A 24,093-nucleotide genomic window follows, 5' to 3' on the forward strand; every position below is an offset into this window, starting at 1 on the left:
CTACGTCATAAATAGAATGCAGCAGCAGTTTTCTGTTGGGGATTCGTCGTGTCACGCCGCGCCGCATCCGGTGTAGACAGCATCACTGATTAATGAGTTCTATAGTATTTTGTTGCGCCTTGCCGCTCGCGTCCGGTGTAGACACTGTGTAACATTGGTTTTGCTTTGTTTCACAGAACTAATCGTTGCCTGGGTTGCGTAGGTATGTGTGGGGCGGAGCTAGGGCTGTGCAAAAAAATCGAATGTGATTTTTATGAGCATCTCGTCAGTAAAGCCGCTCCTGTGATTAGTAGTAAATCTCCAGCACGTGCTTTCAGATGGAGCGGCATTTACTACACAGAGCCGTAGTTCACTGACAAGCTACACAAAATCGCTTTCAAAATCGCAGGCGATTTTTTTGCACAGCCCTAGGCGGAGCTATCAAAATAGGGGCGTGTTTGTTTTGGTGTTTTGAAATATCAACATTGGCTACCAGAAATCACTTACCCCACCTTTAATCTATTGCTCTTATTAATGTTTTTGGCATGACTTTGTAAATGGTTAACTACTAACCTGAATGAATTAGCATAGCATTCTTCATGACCAGTGTTTGGATATTTCATTCTGTAATCTATTTATTCTACAGATCTGTGTATTAGTGTTATGCTCCCCCAAATATGCGTATAATAGCTGGATCTGGCAATCTGGTATCTGGGTACACTAATCCTTTCAGGCTCGGAGTCAGCATGGCAAGTACCACCGTATGTACACAGATCCATATCATAAATTATAAGAAAGTTGCTACAGATGTAGGGAAGGATCACGTGCACTCCACTGACTTCACTCCTATTGGTTGTCGCTCCCGTAAATCGCTCTTAATTTGCATAAAGTTAATCATATCTCAACTTCTCTTTTTATTTTTGAATATAAAACATATACTGAGGTCTGGACCTCGATAGCTGGAATTCCAAGCTACCATAATGCAAGGATGACACTTTTGCACACAAAGATAGAATTTTTATGAAGCTGCAGACGTCACATATTATGTAGTCACGTTGGAAAGGTCATGCATGACGCAGGTACCGACCCGGGCTGCGTTCGAGTTCAAACTTCCCTAAGCACTTCCCCTTGGGGGAATCCCCGCCACCATTTTGAAGTGCGTTCCACTTCGTCAAGTGGAGAGGGAAGTGTCATGGACATACCCTCGACCCCTCGATTTTGACCGAGGGAGCGAGTCTGCTTCATATGCACACTTCAGGCCGCAGATTGCGTTTAATTTATCCCCACCCCAAACAACTCCATATAAATGATTTTTTTTTTACATTTATAACAGCCCAAGCATACCTACATAGAATGCTGCAACAAACAAATTCATAAGGGGGAAAACATAAACAATAAACCAACTCCATAGCAGATTCTAAGTGATCGAGTATCCAATTCAGAGCATTCCAAGGGTTCCACCAGAAGTGGGCACTCATGCAACGTAATCAATGACGTACATCCGAGGAAATGAGATGGAGAGAAGTTAGCGAGTGAAGGGCATAAAAAAATGGACTGGAACACAGCCCCGGTGTTTACAAAGCGAAGATTCTAAGTGATCGAGTATCCAATTCGGAGCATTCCAAGGGTTCCACCAGAAGTGGGCACTCATGCAACGCAATCAATGACGTACATCCGAGGAAATGAGATGGAGAGAAGTTAGCGAGTGAAGGGCATAAAAAAATGGACTGGAACACAGCCCCGGTGTTTACAAAGCGAACATACAAAGAAAGTCAAATGCCCTTTACAAAAAAAGGTAAAACAATGATGTTGGACGATTTTGAAGTTGGAGGAGAAAATGAGATGGAGTTTTTCACCCTACCCTACCTTTTTGAACCGGAGTACACAGACGAAGAACTAAAGGTCACGAGCGTGACCTTTCCGACGTGTTTACGTAATGCGTGAATTTGCATTTACATGGGGGGTTTCCAAGATGGCGACCTGACCGCACATGTTTTACTGAGCACTTGCACTGAAATATTAATATTGAGGATAAGACTGTGATTAGATGCTGAGCAGAGTCTGAATGTGATTTATAAGCCGTATTTGATCATCCATATGTCTACACGGGAAAAAAAGAGGACGATGAAGGCTGCTAAACAGGCCTTTGCAACAGGTTTGATGAACCCCCTCGTGTTTAGCTGTCACGACTATGCAAACTCGGTCGGTCAGTTGTCTCTGATGCTTTCAGAAGAGGAATTTCCCTCATATCCAGCGACACCATGCAAGCCTCCTGGATCTAAAAAAGCTAAAAATCAGCCAAAGATATTAAAATGGAGACTATCAGGATCAGCCAGACTATTTTGCCTCAAGACCAGAGCAAGCTGACGGAGGTGATCAACATTGTTCACCGTCTAGGAAAGAAGAAGCCAAGGATCATACTTCGATTTCTGTCGAGAACAAACCGGGACGCTATTTGGGCTGCAGCGAAGAACAACTCATTCTTACGTGAAAAGGGCCTAAGATTTGCTGAAGACCTCCCTCAAGCTGTTAAGGAAATTAGAGCCAAGTTTTGGCCTGCAATTCAAAAGGCACATAGCGAGAGAAAACCAGCCTACTTCGTTGGGGCGCGGGCCTTCATCGGTGGAGTTGAGCTTCGTCTCCAACAGATCGAGGATGTTCAGCGGGATGCTAAAGGTGATGGAGATGAAATGACCTAAATTCTAGACCATTTGCTGCCTATTTGGTTTATATATGTCATGCATAGCCTACTGCTAGAAAGACTCCTTTTTTCAGGATTTTTCTTTCTTTTTGACTCTACTTGCCTTTACTAATGATACGGTGCTGGGTTCGGTCCTTTAATGGATACATTTGCGCACAAGTGACATTTGATTCGTTTTTTTGTTCTCAAGTTAATTGTGTATGTCTTGTTCTATACTATCTTTAAATGCCAGGGGATTACAGCTTAACTTAAAACGTAAGGCACTTTTTTTGTTCGTCAAACAATTTAAAACTGATTTTTTTTTTTTTTTCCAAGAATCGCACTCTGTACCTGAACACTGTACGTTTTGGAGCTCTCAATGGGGGAATAATATTTGGTTTTCCATTTGTTCTGAGCGTTCTGCTAGTGTTATCACTTTGTTAAATAATTTTAATGACAATGTCTTACACTCAGAAGGTGATAGTAATGGCCACTTTCTTATTCACTTGATATCTATTATTATCATTTTTTTTTAGTTATCAATATATATGGATACAACTCCAGTTGGTCTACCAAGAATCTTAGTAACTATTCACGCATTGATTACTGGTTAATATCAAAGGATTTAAACCAAGAGGACATTTCTATTTCTATTCATCCCACTCCGTTGACAGATCATAAAGCAGTTTTAAAACGATTTAATGTATGTGCAACTTGAGAGAGAAATAGCCAGCTGAGGGTGCATTCATTCGCTCTAGGAAGAAGTGGCTTGAGGAGGGCGAGCAAAATTCCTCCTATTTCTTCCGATTGGAAAAACAGCGTGCAAATCACAATTTCAAATCAACTTAATATTAATGGTATGATTACCTCAGACTCTACATTAATTTCCAAATTTTGCTCTATGTTTTACAGTAAGTTAAACACTTCAAATTATTCAGAACATTTAACATCCTCATTTTTTTTCCTCTTTGAAAGATTCTAAGAATATATAATCAGAAAATAAGATTTTTGTGACAAACCCATAACTATTAAAGAAATATTGGATACCATTAACCATTTAAAAAATAAGAAGTCCCCTGGAACAGATGGACTAATAGCAGAGTTTTACGAGTGACTTTTCAGTATTTCAGCTTCCATTGAGTATGAATCAAGGTCTTATCACACTTGCCCCAAAGTCAAAGAATATATGTCTTTTCAATAATGATTATAAAATACTTCCTGCGGTTTTTGCTGTGAGAATTAAAACTGTACTAGTTTCAATTATTGATCAAACACAATCAGGGTACATGAAGAATAGACAAATTGCCAATAATATTAGATTCGTTTTGGATATTCTTGATTATTCCCATCTGATTTCTGATCAAAGTTATATTTTATTTTTGGATTTCTACAAAGCATTTGATACTCTTGAACATAGTTTTATTTTGGTTTGGTTTTGGTCCTTTTTTTTGTAATGCAAAAAGAACATTATACTGTACTTTATACTTATTAGCATACTTTTATGCTAATAGCTCAATTAAACTGAAGCATGGGACTTTAACTAGATTTGATGTTAAAAGGGGTATACGTCAAGGTTGTCCCATTTCTCCTTATTTATTTCTATTGGCTGCGCAGCTGTTAGCGGACCATGTTAAGCAAAGTAATCTTACAGGTATCTCTATTGCAGGGAGGGAAGTGATCATCAGTCAGTTGGCGGATGACACTACTCTCTTCTTAAAAAACAATGATCAAATTGCAGTAGCTTTAGGAGTAATAGATACGTTTTCCAAAGCGTCTGGATTATACATAAATATTTCTAAATGTGAACTATTGTCTATTACAGATTGTGCCGTTTCTTCCGTTTGTAACATTCTGGTTAAAGAAAAAGTAGTTTATTTAGGAATTATTATAACCAAAAATCAGTCTACGTTGTACTGATAATTTTATTCCTATTATAGATAAAACCCATAAAAAAACTTAACCAGTGGCTTTAAAGGAACATCTCTTTAAAAGGAAGGATATTACTTACTAAAGATGAAGGTTTATCTAGATTGACATATGCATCTTTGACTTTACATTTGGAAAATAACATTTGTAAAATGATAGATAATCTGTTATTTAATTTTGTTTGGAGGAATCGCACCCATTACATTAAGAAAACCGTTGTGATGAACACGTATGAAAATGGAGGATTAAATTTATTAGATTTTAATACTTTAAATTACACTTTTAAAGTCAATTGGATGAAACGCTTCTTAAAATGTCCCTCGTCGATTTGGAATTATATTCCTAATTATGTATTTTCACAGTTGGGTGGCTTAAATTTTCTTTCTTTATGTAATTATATTGAAAAATTGCCTGTTAAACTCTCGGCATTCCACAAGCAAATGCTTCTTGCTTGGTCTCTTATTTATAAACATAATTTCTCTCCACACTCTTTTTTTTTTTATATGGAACAATCAAAATATATTCTTTATAAAAACAAGTCTTTATTTTTTTAGAACTGATACGATAATAAAATAATTTTAGTACGTGATCTTTTTAATGAAGGTGGTCATCTACTGTTGTATGTTGAGTTTTTACAGAAGTATAACTTTCCTGTTTCACCCAAAGAATTTGCCATTGTCTTTGATGCTGTTCCTTCAGGAGTTATTACACTGTTTAAAGGTCTTGAAAGAACCCTATACCACCGCTTTGTGATCCATTCCAAACAACTGTCGGTAAAGCTCGTCTCGTTCCACATTCGAGTACCAAACTGATTTGTGCTCTCTTTCAGAGAGAAGTTGTCTCCAAACCATATGTTATTGCCTATTGGAGTAATTTTACAAATATTGTAAACTGGAAAAAAGTTTACTGTCACATAAATACCTATTGTGAACAAAGTCAGAGAAGTATCTTCCAATTAATCCATAGATTCTACCCAGCGAATAGTTACCTAAAGAGATTCAAACCTGAAATTGACACAATGGGCAACTTTTGTAATATGCAAGATGAAACTATTGTACATTTATTTTGGTATTGTAATTACACAAAAGTATTTTGGAATATTTTTTGCAGGTTTGTGAGTGATTGTGTACTCTCAATTTTCTTTGTTTTGGAAAGATGTGTTGTTTGGTTTTGTTGAAACATAAAAATACTGATAAAGAGTTTTATCTTATAAATGTATTACTTCTCTTAGCTAAATATCATATCCGCAAGTGTAAATTCTCCAATAATAGGCCGGAGCAGTGGGCAGCCAATGCTGTGGCGCCCGGGGAGCAGTTGGGGGTTCGGTTCCCCTGGCTGACCCCTTGCTCAAGGGTCTCACCTGTTACGGTGTGCCTACTGTGAAGGAGCGAGGAGACAAAGGAGATTCCAGAATTATCACAGACTTTATTTACATTGACACCGCAAGAGTCACACGTAGGACACAGGGATTGACGATCACACAACAAGTAGACCCGGCAAAACCAAACTGAACAGACTGGGGCTTATAAACACAGGGGAATGAGGATAATTAATTAAACACAGCTGGGAACAAATGAAGAACTAATCGGGGAACATAATGGGAACAGGAAAAGGAAGAACCAAATATGGGCATAAGGAACACATGGGGAGCAAAACACTCACAAAACAGGGTCTGACATCACCTCAGTTGTGGTATTAAAGGTGGAGAGAGCACTGGTTATTCACTCCCCCCTCCTATAATTCCTGCCGGACCTGAGACTCAAACATGTGACCTTCAGGTTACAAGTCCGACTCTCTATCCATTAGGCCACAACTGCCCCGTTGAATAATTTGTGTGTTGATTATTGAGTTGTTTTGTTTTATTTAGATTGCCATTTTCTTCCCCCTGGCTGTTATCTCTGTTTTTTGTTCTATATTATATTTTCTGAGATTCTGTTATAATGTATTTATATTTGTTGTTTAATTGCTTAATAAAAAACAAAAAACAAACAGATCAAAACGTCCAAAAAACAACAACAAAAAAGTATATACAGTTTTTTTTTTTTAGAAAATGACAGATTGTTTCACTAGATAAGACCATTATTCCTCGGCTGGGATCATGTAGAGCCCTTTGAAGCTGCACTGAAACTGCAATTTGGACCTTTAGTCTGTTGGTCACTATTGAAGTCCATTATATGGAAAAAAAATCCTGGAATATTTTCCTCAAAAACCTTAATTTCTTTGTGACAGAAGACAGAAAGACATGAACATCTTGGATGACATCGGGGTGAGTAAATTATCAGGATATTTTTATTCTGGAAGTGAACTAATCCTTTAAGTTAAGTTTCATTAAGTTTAAATTTCAACCCTTGATACGCAGGTGCCTGTGTTGAAGTGGTGAGTGGCCACCGTTTTTTTTTTCTTCTTTTTTTTTCAAATGACAATGACTGCATAACACAAGTGCTTTTAGATTATAAGGAAAAAACCCTTTTGAGTATTTTTTTGAGATACTTCTAAATAAAATAAAATTAAACTATTCCTACAGTAAATGGTCTTGGATTGTTGTACAGTACATTATGATATAATCCTTTAAAAACACATGAAATACTTAAAATTAAATCAGTTTATTCAATTGTTAGGCGTTATGTTGTTACCCATAATTGTATAAAAACAAATCAACTGCAAAAAACAAAATTGATGTAACTATAAATATAGCCCAATATAGCCCAAATAAACAATAACCTAATAAACAGCAACCTGTAAACCACAACCAAAGTTGCAACCACAACTTTATCCAAGCTGGGGCCCACATTCAGCCCATCAAAATGCCCACTCTGAGCATATGCCCAGATGACACCCATATAGACCAGATAAAATCCATGTGGGGCTCACAAGGACATGTTGGCTGGGATTCTAAGCTGAGATCCTCCACAGCCTAGGTGAGGATGCCAATCAGTTTGTTATCCACGCCGGCTCACGTTGACTCACTGGGGGGGAAGAGTGCCAGGATCCTCTCCGGAGCATGCCCACTCCTCTGCATTCGAAGCTGTAAGTGATATAGAGTCATCAGTGACATCTTTCTTCAAAGATCCGCTGAAAGAGATCAAACCGCTCATTGCAGACGAGGGGCTTTGATCCTCACGTGTAAAGCACATGGGTGAATCAGATCACTTGAGCCCGGTTGCTGAGCCCTGTAACTCTACTGTTTCTTCCTCCGAGGCTCCTAGGAGGGGAGAAACGGGAGAGCAGGAGGGATGGGGCTGCCTTCACTGAAGAAGGCGATCCGCGAGCAAAGCAGGATGAGACTCATGCTCTCGCAGTGAGAGCAGTCTGTCTCAGTGAGCGCAGTCTGTCTCAGTGACATACTTACTGTGCCCGTCTGAAGTGTGCAGGGCATTTGCAACAACGCCACAGAATGGAAAATTTCTAGGAAATTTCTGATGAAATGGCACTCAGAGCTGACTTATTTAGCAGTTGCACTGCAGCTACACGAACATAAACAAATCAGGCTTTAGTATTTAGAGTAAACAGGAGTTTCCTCATAAGCAGGCCCGTAGCCAGCTATGAGGTCACTGAGGTCCGGACCTTGGTAAATTTTTCATGTTAAAAAATAAAGAGAAAATTTAATTTGCTGCTCGAAGCTGCAAAGAAATTCGTGACAAGTATCATGTTTATGATGGTACAATATTTTCTATGTATTTTTGCTATCTTAAGCAACAACTGCATTTATTTGTCTCTGGAATGTTTCTGTTCAATCAGATGGTCTGTACTATCTGATCTCATCAAGAGGGGTCCTTTACCAGATGTTCTGTGATATGACCACTGTTGGTGGCGGCTGGACGCTGGTGGCCAGAGTTCATGAAAACAACATGTATGGAAAGTGCACTGTTGGTGATCGCTGGTCTAGCCAGCAGGGCAGCGACCCAAACCGACCTGATGGTGAAGGAACATAGGCAAACACAATCACATTTGGAACTGCAGAGGCCGCTACAAGTGATGATTATAAGGTGTTTTTTTATTACATTTATGGTTTTACAGCTATGGTTCAAGGAAAGCAACCTAAAGGACACTAAGGCTGATGATACACGGGGCAACTTTTTGAGCAATTTTGTCGGGCAACTTTTTTTGAGCAATGTTGTTTGGGCACTTTCGCATTGAGAATGGATAACAAATGTCTATCAGGATACTTTAGATCGGTCATGGGCCCTATGTCTCATCTGGTTGCCCATTGGCGGCAACATTGCCCAAAGTTGCCTGGTAACATTGCTCAAAAGTTGCCCCGTGTATCATCAACCTAAGACATTGGACTGACAATCAAAAAGATGTTTGTCTACAATCTAAAATGACAGTCTGTTTCCTTTCTGTCACAGAATCCTGGATACTTTGACATTGTGGCACAGGATGTGCCTGTGTGGCATGTTCCTAATAATAGTGAGTTGGAACACTGAATATTTAATTTTTTTAAATCTTAATTTTTCCAGAAATTCCCTGTGAGGTTTGGAATCGGGACATGCATCACTGATAATGAACCTGCTATTCCAATAGTGTATGATACTGGAAATGCGATAGCAACCAATTATCAGTATGGTCCAAATTCAAGAGGTACGGTAATACATCTTGAGCCAATATTTTTCAAATATTTTTAAAGTAGCAAAACTGATTGACATTCATAAAATCTGAATTATTCAGTGATATTATTACATAAGGCATCATCACTGTTGTGATCTGATCACATTAATGAATGAAAGCCATGTTGTATGTGGATCTACCATGACATATCATCATCAGTGTTATATTCTGTGAATGTTTTTCAGGAATATTTGAGCCCGGATTCATCACATTCAGGGTCTTCAATACCGAAAAGGCAGCTATGGCTCTTTGTTCCAGCGTTAAACCAACCGGTTGTCACACTGAACACGTGAGTTTAAAATAATATGGATTATTTACAACAACAACAATGAACAGAATTTGTGATGACATAATTCAGACAGACAATAATTAATGTTTCAGTGTAAAAACGACGAGGAAATGCATTTACAACAATACACTTACAACAGAAATAAATCTACAGCATCAGTGTTATTTCAAGAAATGCATGTTGTGTTGCTAGTAATGTACTCATATTGTTGCAGTTCTGTATTGGTGGAGGTGGACACTTTCCTGAAGGGGTTCCTAAACAGTGTGGGGACTTTACAAGCTTCGACTGGAATGGCTATGGTACTAATACAGAATGGAGTGCTTCCAGAGAGATAACTGAAGCCTCTGTGCTTCTCTTTTATCGCTGACTCTCTGATCAGTCTAAAATCTTCTCTTTTAGATATATTACATTGAATAACACCTGAATGTTATATGTACACTTACTTTCACAAATGTATTTCATTACAATATACAGTATATTCTTTATATGTCTATACTCTAAGAATGCATATGGTTAGGTGTTTGTCACTGATTAGCTATTTATTGAACTAGTTCATATCTAACATACTTTAAACATACTTCAATGTTCATGCATTTCCTTGGAACAAAATGTATAATGTTCTAATAAAACCAGTGGACTGCCAATACTTATCAACAAGTTGTACTCTACCATGAATACATATGTGAGGATTTGCTCGTATACAAAACATAGCATTTAAGATCCATCATCCCTTGTCATTTATAAACACTCTTTCTTTTTTCCAAATTCTTTATTTAGATATTTATTTTATATTCTTGGACATGTATATTTACACATATATATGATAAAGCATTGGAGAATAGGGATCCCTGACTACAATACATCTGCAAATGATAAGGATGTTTCATAGCATTGTAAACAGTCAACATCTTTTGATGTTAGTGAACATCTGAACAATATTCTTAATTGAAATGAATGAACCATCATCTGTCTGGTTGACGTACTGTACAGTAAGCATACCCTTTCTCAAAGGCTACTTGTTGAGGTGTGAAGCATGTTTGAGGATGTGCTGCCTGCTCTATCATGGAAGTTTAACTAGGACTAATTTCTCACTAGAGATGCACTGCAATGCCACAATCCTCAAGAAAGCAAACAATTGCAATTTTTTTGTTACAAAGATAGCCTGTATATTTACAAAATTCAAGTTTGTATCACTACAGTATAAAAAGTGCATCAATATTTAAAAAAAGTCAAATAGTAAATGTCCACCTCTATTGTTATGAGACTGAAGAATGAGCATATAGAAAAACATAAATTGTTGATGTATAATTATTTAGAGTATTAGAGGAGAATAATTCTTTAAAAAATTGTAGTAAAGTCCACAAGAGTTAATTTTCTGTTCAATAAATTATGACGACTGCAAAAAACAGAGCTACATACTCCAGTGCCTAATATTACATTACATATAATAATACAATAAAATGAGCTAACTTTTGCACTTTTTTCCTCAAAGATGTCCCTTTTTTGGAGATGTCCAAGACGAAGCACCAGAAAACGTCTAGGTTACTTGTGTAACCCTCGTTCCCTGAAGGAGGGAACGGAGACGTTACGTCAGTCGTGACTGACGAATTGGGATCTGAGCACCAACCGACGAACAGGTTCCACTTCAGTCTGTAAACGTGTCTAGTAGACAGGGCTCTAGCTGAAGCGATGGTGTCTGTTTTATAGAGTTACAGCCCTTTGAGGTTTATCTTGTATATTTGCAGAGTCCGGCATTGGATTTGACCAAGGATCAAATGCAAATGACTGTGCTTCCCAAGACCCTGTGGAGAAAAAAAGCTTTTCTTTTTTAATGTATCTTCTAAAAAAGTTTCTGTCAGAAGAATATCCTCATCATGTCATCTGAGGGTTTTGATCTGGAATGAGAAGTGAGATGGAGACCCATCTGCAGGGTCGGCTCAGTAAGCAGTGCCGGCATGGTGAGCGTCATTGCAGTTTTTTTCATGGTTGAACAACAGGTTGTCCAGTGCACAGAGCAAATCCCTCTCCTTTTTTCATTGCCCAAAGTCCTGTTTTTCTCTCTTTCTCCCTGTTTCAGAGACGTCTAATGTTGCTGTTGGTTGGTCCCTGAGATGTAGGCCTGTCTGAACCCTCTTGAGCAGCCTGCGTTATCGCTCTTCCATCATCTTACCATTACCCTCATTCTCAGTCTCCTCACGCCTTTTCTGCCTTTGGAAAAAACCCAACTATTGAGTGAAAAAAATACAAATGATCAAGATTCACTCTAACTGTCCATCCATCCATGCATCTGTAAAATAAGGATACAATACCTTCCAAAGTGCCAGAATGAGGAGTGTGAGAAGTAACAGGCCTCCAAGTGTGCTGCCTATGATAATCCAGATGGGAACACGGTAATCCTCCTCTTTCCTGATCTCTAGGATTATCTGAAAAAAACACACATACAAAAGAAAAATATAACAAACTATACTGCTTTATCAGAGATCATCATATAGCTGCTTGTGGCATGACTGTTGGGTTCCTCAGAGCTCTCTGTATATCTCGGTACTGGTTTTCTGTTCTAAACAAGTTGTCACATTTCATGTTTCATCTGTTGCAGCTGGTATCAGATTTGCTGATGTTAGTAGTTATGCCTATTTCCCGTCCTGCCTACAGATGGCAGCACCACACAGCAATAGAGAAAAGAACAGAACTGAATTGTGCTGCTGGTCCTTCCGGTCCCCTTGGCTCCAGGTTCTTTTGCTGTGGTGAAACAACACACACAGTAGCTCACCAGAAGACACACTGATGTGTAAAGGGAAGATTCCGGCAGGAGAAAACCAGTACGCCTGATTGTATGAAGCCGAATACTGAGTAATGTTAGCATAAAGACATTTATATTTAATGCTTGTGTGCAATTGTTCTTAACTCTTTCTGACAGATGAATGAAACACACCATTTGTCAATGTTTTTGAAAACAACTTCTCATACTAACCACATCTTCACAAATTCAGTCATGGATTTATTTTTACCTAGTCTAAACATGTTGTCCAGCAATGTTTTTGTAACGTGGCTTTCTGTAAATGCTGATGTGTATAGAGGGTGACTCACATGTCTGACCGGCCTCTCTTCAGGCAGAAACATAGGGCTGGTAGGGTTCAGCTCCACTGAGGCTGTTGTCACCAACTCGAGGGCTTTGAACTTCAGCTGCCCGTGACAAGAAAAAGTTTTCAGTTTCTCTGACAGATGCTTACTTCAGTAGATGTGAGAAAGTGGGAGAGAACAAGCACTAAAGGTGAGAGGCTAGAGAAGTGGTAGAAAAACGTTGGTGTATTAGAACACTTAAGCCACACTTGTTGCAAAACGTCTGACTTTCATTGCATTAGATACAAAATATCAAACCAAGTGGACATTGCAATCAAGTGATGCTAGAGCCTTTCTCAGCGATAACTTTACTTGATAACACTTTAATTTGACAGTCCACTTTAGACATTTTACTAACTGTAATTAACTTTGTAACTACATGTCAACAACCAGTGATTACAATATTAGTAAACTGTCTGCTAACACTTTTTGATGGTTCCTTATACCATCAAACTATAAGTAACTATATATAAGTGACTGTAAGTAACGTTTTAAATACATGCCAACTTATTCTACTAACCCTAACCTAACAGTCTACTAATACTCTAATGAGTCAGTTAACATGTAGTTGCAAAGTTACTTATAGTTATTAGAATACCCAAAGTGGACTATCAAAATAAACTGTAACCCTTCACTTTTCTGAACAATCTGATCGTAAGGTGATTTTAGCACATTTTTGTGCCATATTAACTATGGACATTTAATTAACATTTGACAACCAGAAAATATACAAATAATATTTCTTACTTTTTAACAATATATCTGTTGTTTTCCAAAGTGAAACGTATTCTTGTGAATTGTTTTACTTGAAAAGTGTTTTTCTTTAAAAATAAATGCCACCTGCTTTAACTTTTGCTGCAGACATTTCCACATTTTGGGTGTGGATTAAGTGTCCAAATACTTTCTGGTGTCACTGTAAATGCAAAGCATGTGCTGCTTTTTTTTAAGCACAAAATGTAAACAAAACCGGATTCTAGTATGCCTACATGTACTGTATGACTTGTTGTCTCTAATTACTAGTCTGATCATAGTTTTGTGTTGGCTTTGGGAGATCCTCCTCTCGACCAAAGCTTTCATGTTGTGTGAACACTGTGCCCTGATTACAAGTTCTTCCAACATTATACTTATTTTTCTTCATCAGATTGTTATTTCAAAGTCACAGCTACTCACCGCATGCAGTGCATCAGTATGGAGGGATCCACCAATTTTCACGCTGACGTCTCTGTAGGAAGGCAGGTTGACGGTACACTGCACTGGCACTGTTAGGGTGTTGGAGTAGTTCTGTGCAAAGGAACAAGAAACATTTCTCTCACAAACAGACAATCTTACTGATGAAACCCAGCTGCTTATGGTGGGAATCTGATGTGCATTAGAGTTGCATTACAAAACTCCCTACCTGAGACATAGAAGAATCTTCAAAAACACAATAACATTTCGAGAACTGATTGAAGATGAAATAGATTTACCAATAACAAGCTTTATTTATGGCACAATCTATTAAACTCAAGTGGCTTTATTCAGAGAGGACAAAACCAACTATTTTGTAGAGAAGTGCTTTGCTGTTGTGCATTAAATCAACATATCATATCTGAAAGCCTTTAAATCAGGCAAACTATAAAGCGCCATAAACAACACAAGCCAGACGTGCTAAAGTGCAAGTCTGAAATGTGGCACACATAGTGTCTGTGATAACAGGCAGACACTTTAAGCCTGTGCAGAGAGGGTCTCACCAGTCGTGATGTTCGTGAGAGGTCCTCCGGAGACGCCCGACTGTGTGCCACATGCTGAAGGGGGATACAATGACTTCCACCTACCTGATGGAAAAAAGGAACAAAACACTATTAATACAAAAAAGACACAAATCACTATTAAAATTATTCCTGTAGCTCAAACAGTAAAGCATGACACTAGCAATGCCAATGTAATGGGATCTACTCCCAGAGAATGCATGAACTGAGCAAATGTATACCTTGAATGATGTGTAAGTCACTTTGGATAAAAGCTGCTGCCAAATGCATAAATTGAACTGTAAATGTCAGTCTCAAACTATTTGAATAATTAGAATATTTAGATTGGAATATTTAGATTTATGCAATTGGCACATGACAAATTAAAACAGAATGTGTTTTAAATTGACTCGAAATATAAAAAAGTTTGATATCCACTAAATGGATGTAATAATAGTCTGAAGCTAAAAATGTGAAACCTCTCAACTTAAATCTGCGGACTGGCTCTGACTTTCGGCAGCTAGCATTACCTCATCTAGACTGTAAATCGGAGCAAACATTTGGGCAAAAGCCATGCAGTGTATTCCAGCCTTTAGAAATATTTTTGGAAATCTAAGGGGAATTGTAATAACAAGTAAAATAAAACTACAAGTCTAGTTGTGTCCTCCTCACCTGGTCAATATGGAAATCTCTGATCTGCAGGAGTTGATTGCCATTTTTCGTGACCTCAGGGATTGCAATGAACAGTTGCAAATCTTGGATTGGAAAATAACCAAGGTTCTGGATCTGTGATGCATAGAGAAAACATGTTTGGTTTTTTCGAAACATGAGTTTTCGGGGCCCTGATCTCTTTAGTTACAGATAGCAAGGAAGTGGACCTCACCTGAAAGGTAAAGTTGAACGGAGGGTTGAAATCACTTGGTTCCTCTAGAGAGAGGTCAGGTTTAAGCTCATATCGGGTAGAGTAAAAATCCCTGAGAGAATGAAAGCATATTGTAACTTTTCCCAACTACCACAACCACCCATATTGACTTGAGTATTCAAACAAACACACATCTATCTCACCTTGTGAAGAGCAGATCAGCCTCGTATTTCAGAGTGTAGAAAATGTCATTAATGTTGTCGTGTAGGACAACTTCCTCACCCTCACTGCAGAGACATAAGAACAGGCATGAGAAACCTCCCAGGCAGTTATGCTCACCCTGTGATTCACTGCGCAGTGACACTTGGCTGCGTATACGAGGAGTTTAACATTCTAGCTCAGGCATCGTTGGTGTCCAGGATCCTTTTGCCTCAGAGTTTCATAACATTCCAAACCATCAGCAATTTTCTAGACACTTTAACTGAGACAACATCTAGCAGATTTCAGTGTGGCCATTTAGTCATCCAGTGATCTATGTGTATTTTATTTTTTCATTTTGTGCCCCACAGGATAAAACTATGCTCTAAAAATAAAACTGATTTAAAAAAATATATATAATATAAAATATAAAGCAAATAATCTGTCTGAAATAGTGCAGAATAAAAATTTTACGTTATAACATATCTTGTAATAATGTTTCTTTAACCCTTTATTGAAAGTTTTAAAATCCAGTTTTTCAATTTCATCTATATTCTTAACTGTATTATTCAAAATATTTTCCATATCTAAACATTTACAACATCTCACATAGAGCATGTTTGACTGCTAAATGTTAGCTGTATCCTACCTGGTAACCTCCAATATGATCTGTACATGATCCAGCAGCACAGAGTGACTGAATTCAAATTCCAAACGAAATGTAACCTGGGGAGTGAGAGACACAGAGTAATGTTTAATCACAACAGCCACATGATAGTAACACAACTAACTATTGGTTTTCCTCAAAAAAAAAATCTATTCTAACTTCACACACATGCTCACTCACATGAAATTAGTTCATCCCTAGCTTTTGGATTCCTTGCCTCCAAAATTCAAATTTATACCCTGATCACATCCAAAACGTATATTTTTAAAGATGAATCAATATTTTCCCGGGCAAACAGCCTGTCTGGATATAGGAGAATGACACAAACAGGCCAAGACCCTGTACGCTAGTCAGCCTCTAGCCTTATTCTACAGACCATGTGCATATATTCATATATATACATCACTTCGTAGTGACAAAACACAGATACAGATGATATACAGACTCTCCCAATGAAAATCTGCTCCAGTTCATGGAGCAACTGCTCTAGCCACCACTTCGGAGGTGATCCAAGTCTCCATGCAGTTACAGAATGAATGCTTGTCTTTTTCTTTGTGGGATTTGATAATGCACTGTAAGTCTGATCAAATGAAATCCTTCAACCTTGTGTCATTCCACAATTGTTTGACTAACTTTCTAAAATAAGATAATGTTTCAACTGTTCCTGTCAATACAATGAAAATCAGCTCAGTGAGGTCTAAAACAACATGGTACCGAAAAAATAAATACATATTGTCTTTTGTGTTCAGCAGGAAATCATACAGGTTTGGAACGACATGTAAATGACAACAGAATGTTATTTTTTGGGTGAACTATCCCTTTAAAGCACAGGGGCAGGCTTTTAGTTTTATTCTTGCTTGGAGAAATGGAAGCACTTGGACACAGCTATAACTACGTGGGCAAACTCTTCATTCCCCCTTGGTGAGTAGTGGCACAAGCAGCATGGAAAATCCTTTTTACATTTCCTCCTCCTCAATTCTCCTCCTTTTATTCCACTTTCACCCCATCACTAACTGTTCTGAGCTGAACCAGGCTCCTAAGTGGGCCAATAAAATCTCTCCCTGTAGCCACAAGTGTAGCTCCAATGACCTCCAAACCTCAAGAAAATTAATCAGGACTCTGTGAGAAGCTGCTGACCTGTTTCCTATCAAAGCAGTGCCCTAGCACAGGACAGAATTCTGTGGTCCAGGCTGTGTGATTGATGGCCTTTCCTCTGTACGGATGTAGTAACTGTATAGTAACTGCATTCTTGTATTACATTCTTGCCTCGTGTTTTCTTTTTCTGGACAGGCCTGAACACAAGCTTAAGGGTCAACCAAAAATGGACACTAAGTGAATCATTCTGTAACTTCAGGGTGCTGGTGACCTTATGAGTATGTTTATGCCCTGTGGAACATTCCAGATGTAAAGATTTGGTATTACAGTGATAGATCCTGACAGTTCTGCAGATGGGCAATGTGAGGAAGTCTATAGGCTTTTGACTGTGTGGTCCAATATGTTTGTGTAAGCAAGGCTTTCTAGAGCTCAGACGGCTAGTACTGTCCCTGGTGTAACCTCTAAATGTCTAGTGTTGCTGAACATGGCAATAAAACATTCTCACATTAGGATTATACAATATATAATTCTGCATATATGATAATATGCAGTGCACATCGGCTAGAGTACAGTTTGGTAAAAGCATTAGTTACTACATTACATTTGACTTGGCTCAGGTTCCTGAAAAACATCACACCAACCATTTATTTAGCGTCATGCATAACAGACACATTAGTGAAATATGACATGGGTTTAGTGAAACTAAATGCTAATTCTTTGCATACTTTTCAAACGCTTTTTAAAGAAATTTTGCAAGGATGCATTAAATTGATCAACAGTCACAGTAAAGACGTTTAAATTGCTACAAAGGTTTTCAATTTTAAATAAATGCTGTTCTTTTGAATGTTCTATTCATCAAAGAATCCTGAAAAAAATCATCGTATCATCGTATTTCCACAAAAATATTAAGCAGCACAACATGTGACACTTAAGACTGGAGTAATGGCTGCCGAAAATTCAACTTTGCCATGACAGGAATTTTAATATAATTTTAAATCATCATCATTTAAAATTGTAATAATATTTCACAATGTTGCTGTTTGTACTGTTTTTTGTTTTTTTTTATGAAATAATGCAGTCGTTGTGAGTATATAAAGACTTCTTTAAAAACATTAAAATCTTCTCCAAACCAAACCGTCTGATCAGTTGTTTAGTTACAGTAACCTAACTGGAGAACTAATTTGGCACAAAAAGTGCTTTATTAAATTGTCAATATTGGTGTAAGAATGTACACATAGTTGTTATTTTGGGCTAGAGGTTTCTGATATGGTTCAGTGTAACTCTATAAATGTGGAAATGACAACTCACCTGTGACTTTGCTCTCATAAAAGGTGCACTGATATTGCAAGATTTCTCATATTTTCGCCTGTTCTCACTGCGGCAGTCTATATGTATATCAGAGTTATCCTATAAATAGAGACAGAGAGAACAGCCCAATTTAACAGTCAGTTTAGCAGATGCCTAATTTTTTAAAAGGTCATTAGTATCAATCAAGATTTTATTATGAATGGACAATGGAACAAATCAAACATTCAATCCTTAACAGGTATCAAACAACCAAACATAAGGTATTAGAGTGATGTTGTACCTTCACTATAAGGCTGGAGAAGCGTAGGTTTGGATTGTTAGTGATGTTAAGCTGAGCTCCATATGCATTCTCCCCTCTGTTTTCTAGGCGTACGTCTACTACCATCCTCCTCCTGGATCCCTCTATAATGCGTTCAGAAGGTTCTGCTGACGTCTGACTCTGACATAACAGACTGCCTGCTCGAAAGGCTTGGGCACAGAACTGCCTGTGGAGAAAGAAAGGGGGCATGAGCATGTGTGCACATACCGTAAGTGTGTAAGCATACGTGTGTGTGCTTTATCTTACTTGCGATTCATTAAATCAGTCTGAGATTGTAACACCAAATCTGGAACACAATGGTCATCTTCGTCACACCCATTCCAGAAGGGAAGCTGAAGAAAATCATGAAAAAAAAAAATGCTTACTGCTAACATACTTCATAATTCATATTGTGTTAATGTTGTTAAAATATATACAGTGCAACAGTAAAGTTTCTCTTGACCTACAAACACTCACCTGTGTTTTCACAGTAGTCGGCCAGCTATCATCCAGAGCTGGGCCTTGGTCCAGGTCCAATAGCTCAGTCTCTACAGTGAATATAATGGGCCTGGCATAGTCTGTAGTCTCCTGTATCAACATTACAATATCATAAATCTCTCAATCTAAATAAACGGCTATAAAAGAGTAAACTGGAAGAATATAATCTGCTACTGTAATGCTACAAAGTGAACTTAATAAAATAAGAATGCTTCTATTAAAATGGAAAATCTGAATAAACAGACAAGAAAGTACATAATTAACAGAACTAATGAGTTGGCAGTCATTGCAAATAATGTTATCATTATCAATTATTTAAATGCAATGCAAATGGCCTCTTACGATACTTTGATGACCTAAGAGCCGAGGTGAGAGCTAACCATGACATGGAAGTAGATGTGGTCACACGTCTCCTCTCCAGGAAGCAGTGTAAGATTCTGTGGCTGCTGGTGATCTGGGTCATCAAACACAGCTCGAGGGTTGAAGCGCTTCTCCTCAAAGAAAGCATTGTAGCTAAGAGCTAAGAGAAGTGGAAGGAATACAGTGAACATACAGTGAAACATTTACTTATCACTTATTTGCTTATTAAAAGTAAATATTTACTTATTACACATTATTTGCAATTAATGCCAGATAACATGGTGGTATATATAAGCTACTATTCAAAAGTTGAAGGTTTTAAGACAGTTTCTGAAAAAAGTATTTTATGCTCACCAAGGCTGCATTTATTTGATCAAAATATAGTAAAACAGTAATATTGTTAAATATTATTACAATTTAAAATAACTAAAACAAATTCTAGTTTAGTTTTTCTTTCATCCATTCTAAAAATCTATTATAATTTATTCCTGTGTTGGCAAAGCTGAATTTTCAGCATCATTACTCCAGTCTTCAGTGTCACATGATCCTTCAGAAATCAATCTAATATACTGATTTTGTGCTTAAGAAACACTTATTATTATCAATGTTAAAACAATTGTCTTGCTTAATATTTTTTTGGAAACAGTGATATTTTTTCAGGATTCTTTGGTGAATAGAAAGTTCAAAAGAAGAGCATCTATTTTAAATAGAAATCTCTTTAAAATTATGAATCAATTTACTGTCTGCCATGTGTGATCTACCATGTGTGGACTGCAGACAGATTTAAGAGACTCTAGAGTAGCAACTCTGAAGTTGATCAAATTGAATCTTAAAGAAAACTATTTTAAGAGAATGATGTGAGAATGTTCGTTATCTAACGAGGTTCAAAAAGAAGCTTGCTGAAAGACTATTTGAACCTTGTTCATGGGCTGAGAAAAGCCTATAAACTTAGTTATCCTACTTTATAAAATCTCATAAATGTGAAAAATGTGTACCAATAAATGACACAATTAAAGGCTTAACATATTCATAACCCTCCTCAGCACATGTGAAGCGAATTAGATTTAAATAAAATATGTGCCTCATTTCATATTGTCCCAAAAGTCTGATCCCCCTGGATGACCATAAAGACTAAGACATGTCATCTCTCTGAGACCATTACATTGGTTTCACACCCATGACATTTGTGATGGAGATGCTCTGGGGTCGTGAAGGTTAACTAAAAACAGTTGTGCTGCTCGGTGGTCCCACACGTTACACAGGAAACTTGACCTTCCAGCACATGTATTTCAAAACAAACCGATGACGGTCACCGAGGTCTTAAGTCAAACTACATGTGTCAAACACTAAATAGACCTGTCCTGAGGGACTGAGGCATTTTAATGCAGCAATGCAGTCTGCCTTGCTTTGTGCTTCTACTAAGTGATCTTGCACAGCAATGACTTCATGTGTAGTCATTATTAGTCACTATTATTTTAAACTGTTTAAGAGGCTTTGGCTTTCAGTAACAATATTACACATGCTAAAAATACTTTTATACTAATTTATTTTGTTCTTTCAGCCAGAATCATCATACAATGTGCCTATACTTTATTTCTAAATATCCATAGCCGGCTAAGCAGCTTTTCTTTTCCACTCCCAAGGTAAATCTTGAATCAACAAAGCAACAAAGGAAAGATCAAAAGATTAGCGCATGTTGAACAATTCATCACTACTGATGATATCTTTTTCATGCTAATACGAGGCATGCTCAGCAGGGAAACCTTAACTGAGCCACACTGGATATGCAGATGGTCAGTGGTATGTAAACCCCGCCAGCTGTCAGTTGTTTAGCTTTAATGATACTGTAACCAAGAGATACTCAAGTGAGATATACAGGTGCATCTCAATAAATTAGAATGTCGTGGAAAAGTTCATTTATTTCAGTAATTCAACTCAAATTGTGATAATTTATTGAGATGCACCTGTATGATGAGAGGAAACTGCTGCTTTTAAAGCACTTCCATAACTTCCCATTCTCCAGAAAGTTTTCCAGTATAGAGTGTGTTTGGGTGTTTGACCAAAGGTCTGTTGCAATCCAACACTACAACAGATGTAGTCAGTGCACAAAGACCATTTTATGTACATAATAAGCTGATAAACGAGTATCAATTTCATAAATAAGCAACAATCTACAGAGATTAAACATTTTATATACCAATTTACAGTATGTCTTCAGAAAGACTTAGAAGACATAAAAGTTCAGTATTTTTATTTATTTAGAGTAGTAAATACATATAAACTGACCTATTTCCTGTGAGGCTCTATTAGGAGTCCGAGCTGTGACATTCAGACATACAATAGCTGACATGCAGGTCACATCTTTCCCTCCTCTCCGACAGTCTTTATTGAATATATTGATCTTGCTGGGCTCAAATCGAACAGTGGCATGGATTCGGACAACACTTCGAGACCTGCAGCACAAATGGTACATTATTGAGGTATTTAGGGAGAAATAAAGTGTAGGTAAGTGTAAATAAATTAAAAACCCACCACAGAAGTACTGCAGCACCGAGGGAGCCTACAGCTAGATCCACCAGGCCATCTCCATTCATATCCATTTTCCCATGGATGCTACGACCAAAGTACTGCAGACCTGGGGCCAGCTGAACAGCACCAATCCTCTGGCAGAGAGAAGAGATGGATGTAAAATCTTGCTTAATTAACTATTCAAAACAAATGCATGCAGATTAATTAACACACAAGAGAGTAGCTGGACACTTATGTGGTACCTGTTTATATTTCCTCAGTATTCTGTTGCGTTGGCTGTGGTAGATGTAAATGGCTCCTTTGTGGTCATCCTCTAGTGGAGCTCCTATTACCACATCATTAAATGAATCCCCATTAAGATCAGGCACAGGGGCCAGTGCAGAGCCGAAACGGGCATTCTGACCATGATCTAAGATCTCCAGCGAGCCCTCCAATATGAAACGAGGCTGATGGGAAACAAGCATAAAAGGCTGCCGTGAGGTAGGACACAATTTAGTTGCAGCATAATGTGAGTAAAATAAGACTTGGTGCTCTATAAAAGTTGATAGCTTGTACACCAAAATTGGCAGAGGCAAGGGGTAAACTAATAGGTTCACAATGCAACAATGTACAGATATTTTGCTCTTTAATGAAGTCAACTGACCCCACAATGCACTGAAAATGATGTCATGCACTGGACTGCACTCTGTCTATGTAATGAATTGTTTCTAAACTCCTATTTCAATATTGGATGCTTATGAAACCCACAACTCAATGCTGCTTTTGCTTAAAACTGAAATCCTGAAGTCTTAATTGGAAAAATACATTGGGAATACAGTGTATAAATATTATGGTTTAAATGAGATATAAAAGAAACTTATTTAGCCTACATGAAAGTATACACTTCTGTTGGACAAAAATGTTTAATGCAAACTTTTAATGAGGAATAGGAGCATTTGTTTCTATTTATATTACATTCCAATCATAAATAAATGTAGAAACTCTGAAAAGATGCTTTTTATGATGGAAATATCCATTTAGGTCATGGATAAGAGCTAAACATTTCTGTAACCAGAGACAATCTTTTGAGGAATTTGTTATGCAGATCCAGAGACCACGAAGACAACCCACCATGTGTTTATGTAAGAAATTTGAGCGACATTGTTGTCTTTATCCAACAAATCAGAAAAAAAGTCTAGTGCTTCACAGAGTCTGTATTAAATGCAGCCTCACAGTATACTTTAAGAAATGCTCAAATATTCCACAAGACACAAGACATGACATAGAAATAAACTGTTATAAGCACAAACAGACTCCCAAGGTCAAATGCAAGAACTCCTGTATTATCACTTAAGGTGAGGTCATTTAGCAGGTATTTGTGCCTCTGAAAACAATTAGTTTAAAATGGGTGGAAAGTTTGAGGGAAAGGTGCAATTTCTCAAAGCAAAGACTGTTCATGTCAGCCAAGTATTTGGGAGAGTAATTAGCCATGCACATCACCCTCCTCCTAAATTCCTCAATCTCTCTCTCTCTCTGAAAACATTCAGCTATAGACGACAGACATGTGAAATCAGTTGTTTTCTCAGCCTTCCTAAAATAGCATCAGAGGAGAGGAGAGGAGAGGAGAGGAGAGGAGGGGAGAGGAGAGGAGGTTTGCAAATGGATGGAGTATATATTGTACATTTTCTGAAGCAGTGACATTAACCATGACAAATTATTTCAGTAAAAGATGACCAGCACTGTTGATGTACCCAGTGTCTGGCTGCAACCCGAGGTATAATACAGATTGTGGTCTCCTGGTTAAGGCCACAAGGAAATAGCTTATAAGAGCTAAATGAATAAAGATGGAGGTCTGCTCTATTCACAGAATTGCTCTTGTATGCGCTCCAGCTTTTTCCATTTGTTAAAGCAGCTCTCTCTCTCTGTGAGCTTCATATAATTAAATTTCAAGGGGGAAATATTTTCCTGCT

General features: G+C 37.7%; 1 protein-coding gene and 1 pseudogene across 1 annotated transcript in view; one reads left to right on the forward strand and one right to left on the reverse strand.

The window, feature by feature from the left end:
• LOC107700474 (intelectin-like) overlaps positions 1–9,849 on the forward strand; it is a 15,426-nt pseudogene extending 5,577 nt beyond the window's left edge.
• A 1,379-nt stretch (positions 9,850–11,228) lies between these two features.
• LOC107700475 (integrin alpha-11-like) overlaps positions 11,229–24,093 on the reverse strand; it is a 49,576-nt gene continuing 36,711 nt past the window's right edge. The window contains exons 14-30 of the mRNA XM_016502136.1: positions 22,387–22,590; positions 22,148–22,278; positions 21,902–22,068; positions 19,636–19,775; positions 19,235–19,345; positions 19,025–19,110; positions 18,740–18,944; positions 18,460–18,558; positions 16,039–16,115; positions 15,395–15,478; positions 15,213–15,303; positions 15,002–15,115; positions 14,333–14,416; positions 13,773–13,883; positions 12,570–12,665; positions 11,792–11,905; positions 11,229–11,707 (exon numbers count right to left, since the gene is read on the reverse strand). Of these exons, the coding sequence (XP_016357622.1) occupies positions 11,630–11,707; positions 11,792–11,905; positions 12,570–12,665; positions 13,773–13,883; positions 14,333–14,416; positions 15,002–15,115; positions 15,213–15,303; positions 15,395–15,478; positions 16,039–16,115; positions 18,460–18,558; positions 18,740–18,944; positions 19,025–19,110; positions 19,235–19,345; positions 19,636–19,775; positions 21,902–22,068; positions 22,148–22,278; positions 22,387–22,590 (1,992 nt within the window). The 3' untranslated portion in view covers positions 11,229–11,629. The remainder of the gene's footprint in view (positions 11,708–11,791; positions 11,906–12,569; positions 12,666–13,772; positions 13,884–14,332; positions 14,417–15,001; positions 15,116–15,212; positions 15,304–15,394; positions 15,479–16,038; positions 16,116–18,459; positions 18,559–18,739; positions 18,945–19,024; positions 19,111–19,234; positions 19,346–19,635; positions 19,776–21,901; positions 22,069–22,147; positions 22,279–22,386; positions 22,591–24,093) is intronic.

Source organism: Sinocyclocheilus anshuiensis, unplaced genomic scaffold (genome assembly GCF_001515605.1).
Source record: "Sinocyclocheilus anshuiensis isolate Anshui unplaced genomic scaffold, SAMN03320099.WGS_v1.1 scaffold154, whole genome shotgun sequence".
Taxonomy (NCBI): Eukaryota; Metazoa; Chordata; class Actinopteri; order Cypriniformes; family Cyprinidae; genus Sinocyclocheilus; species Sinocyclocheilus anshuiensis.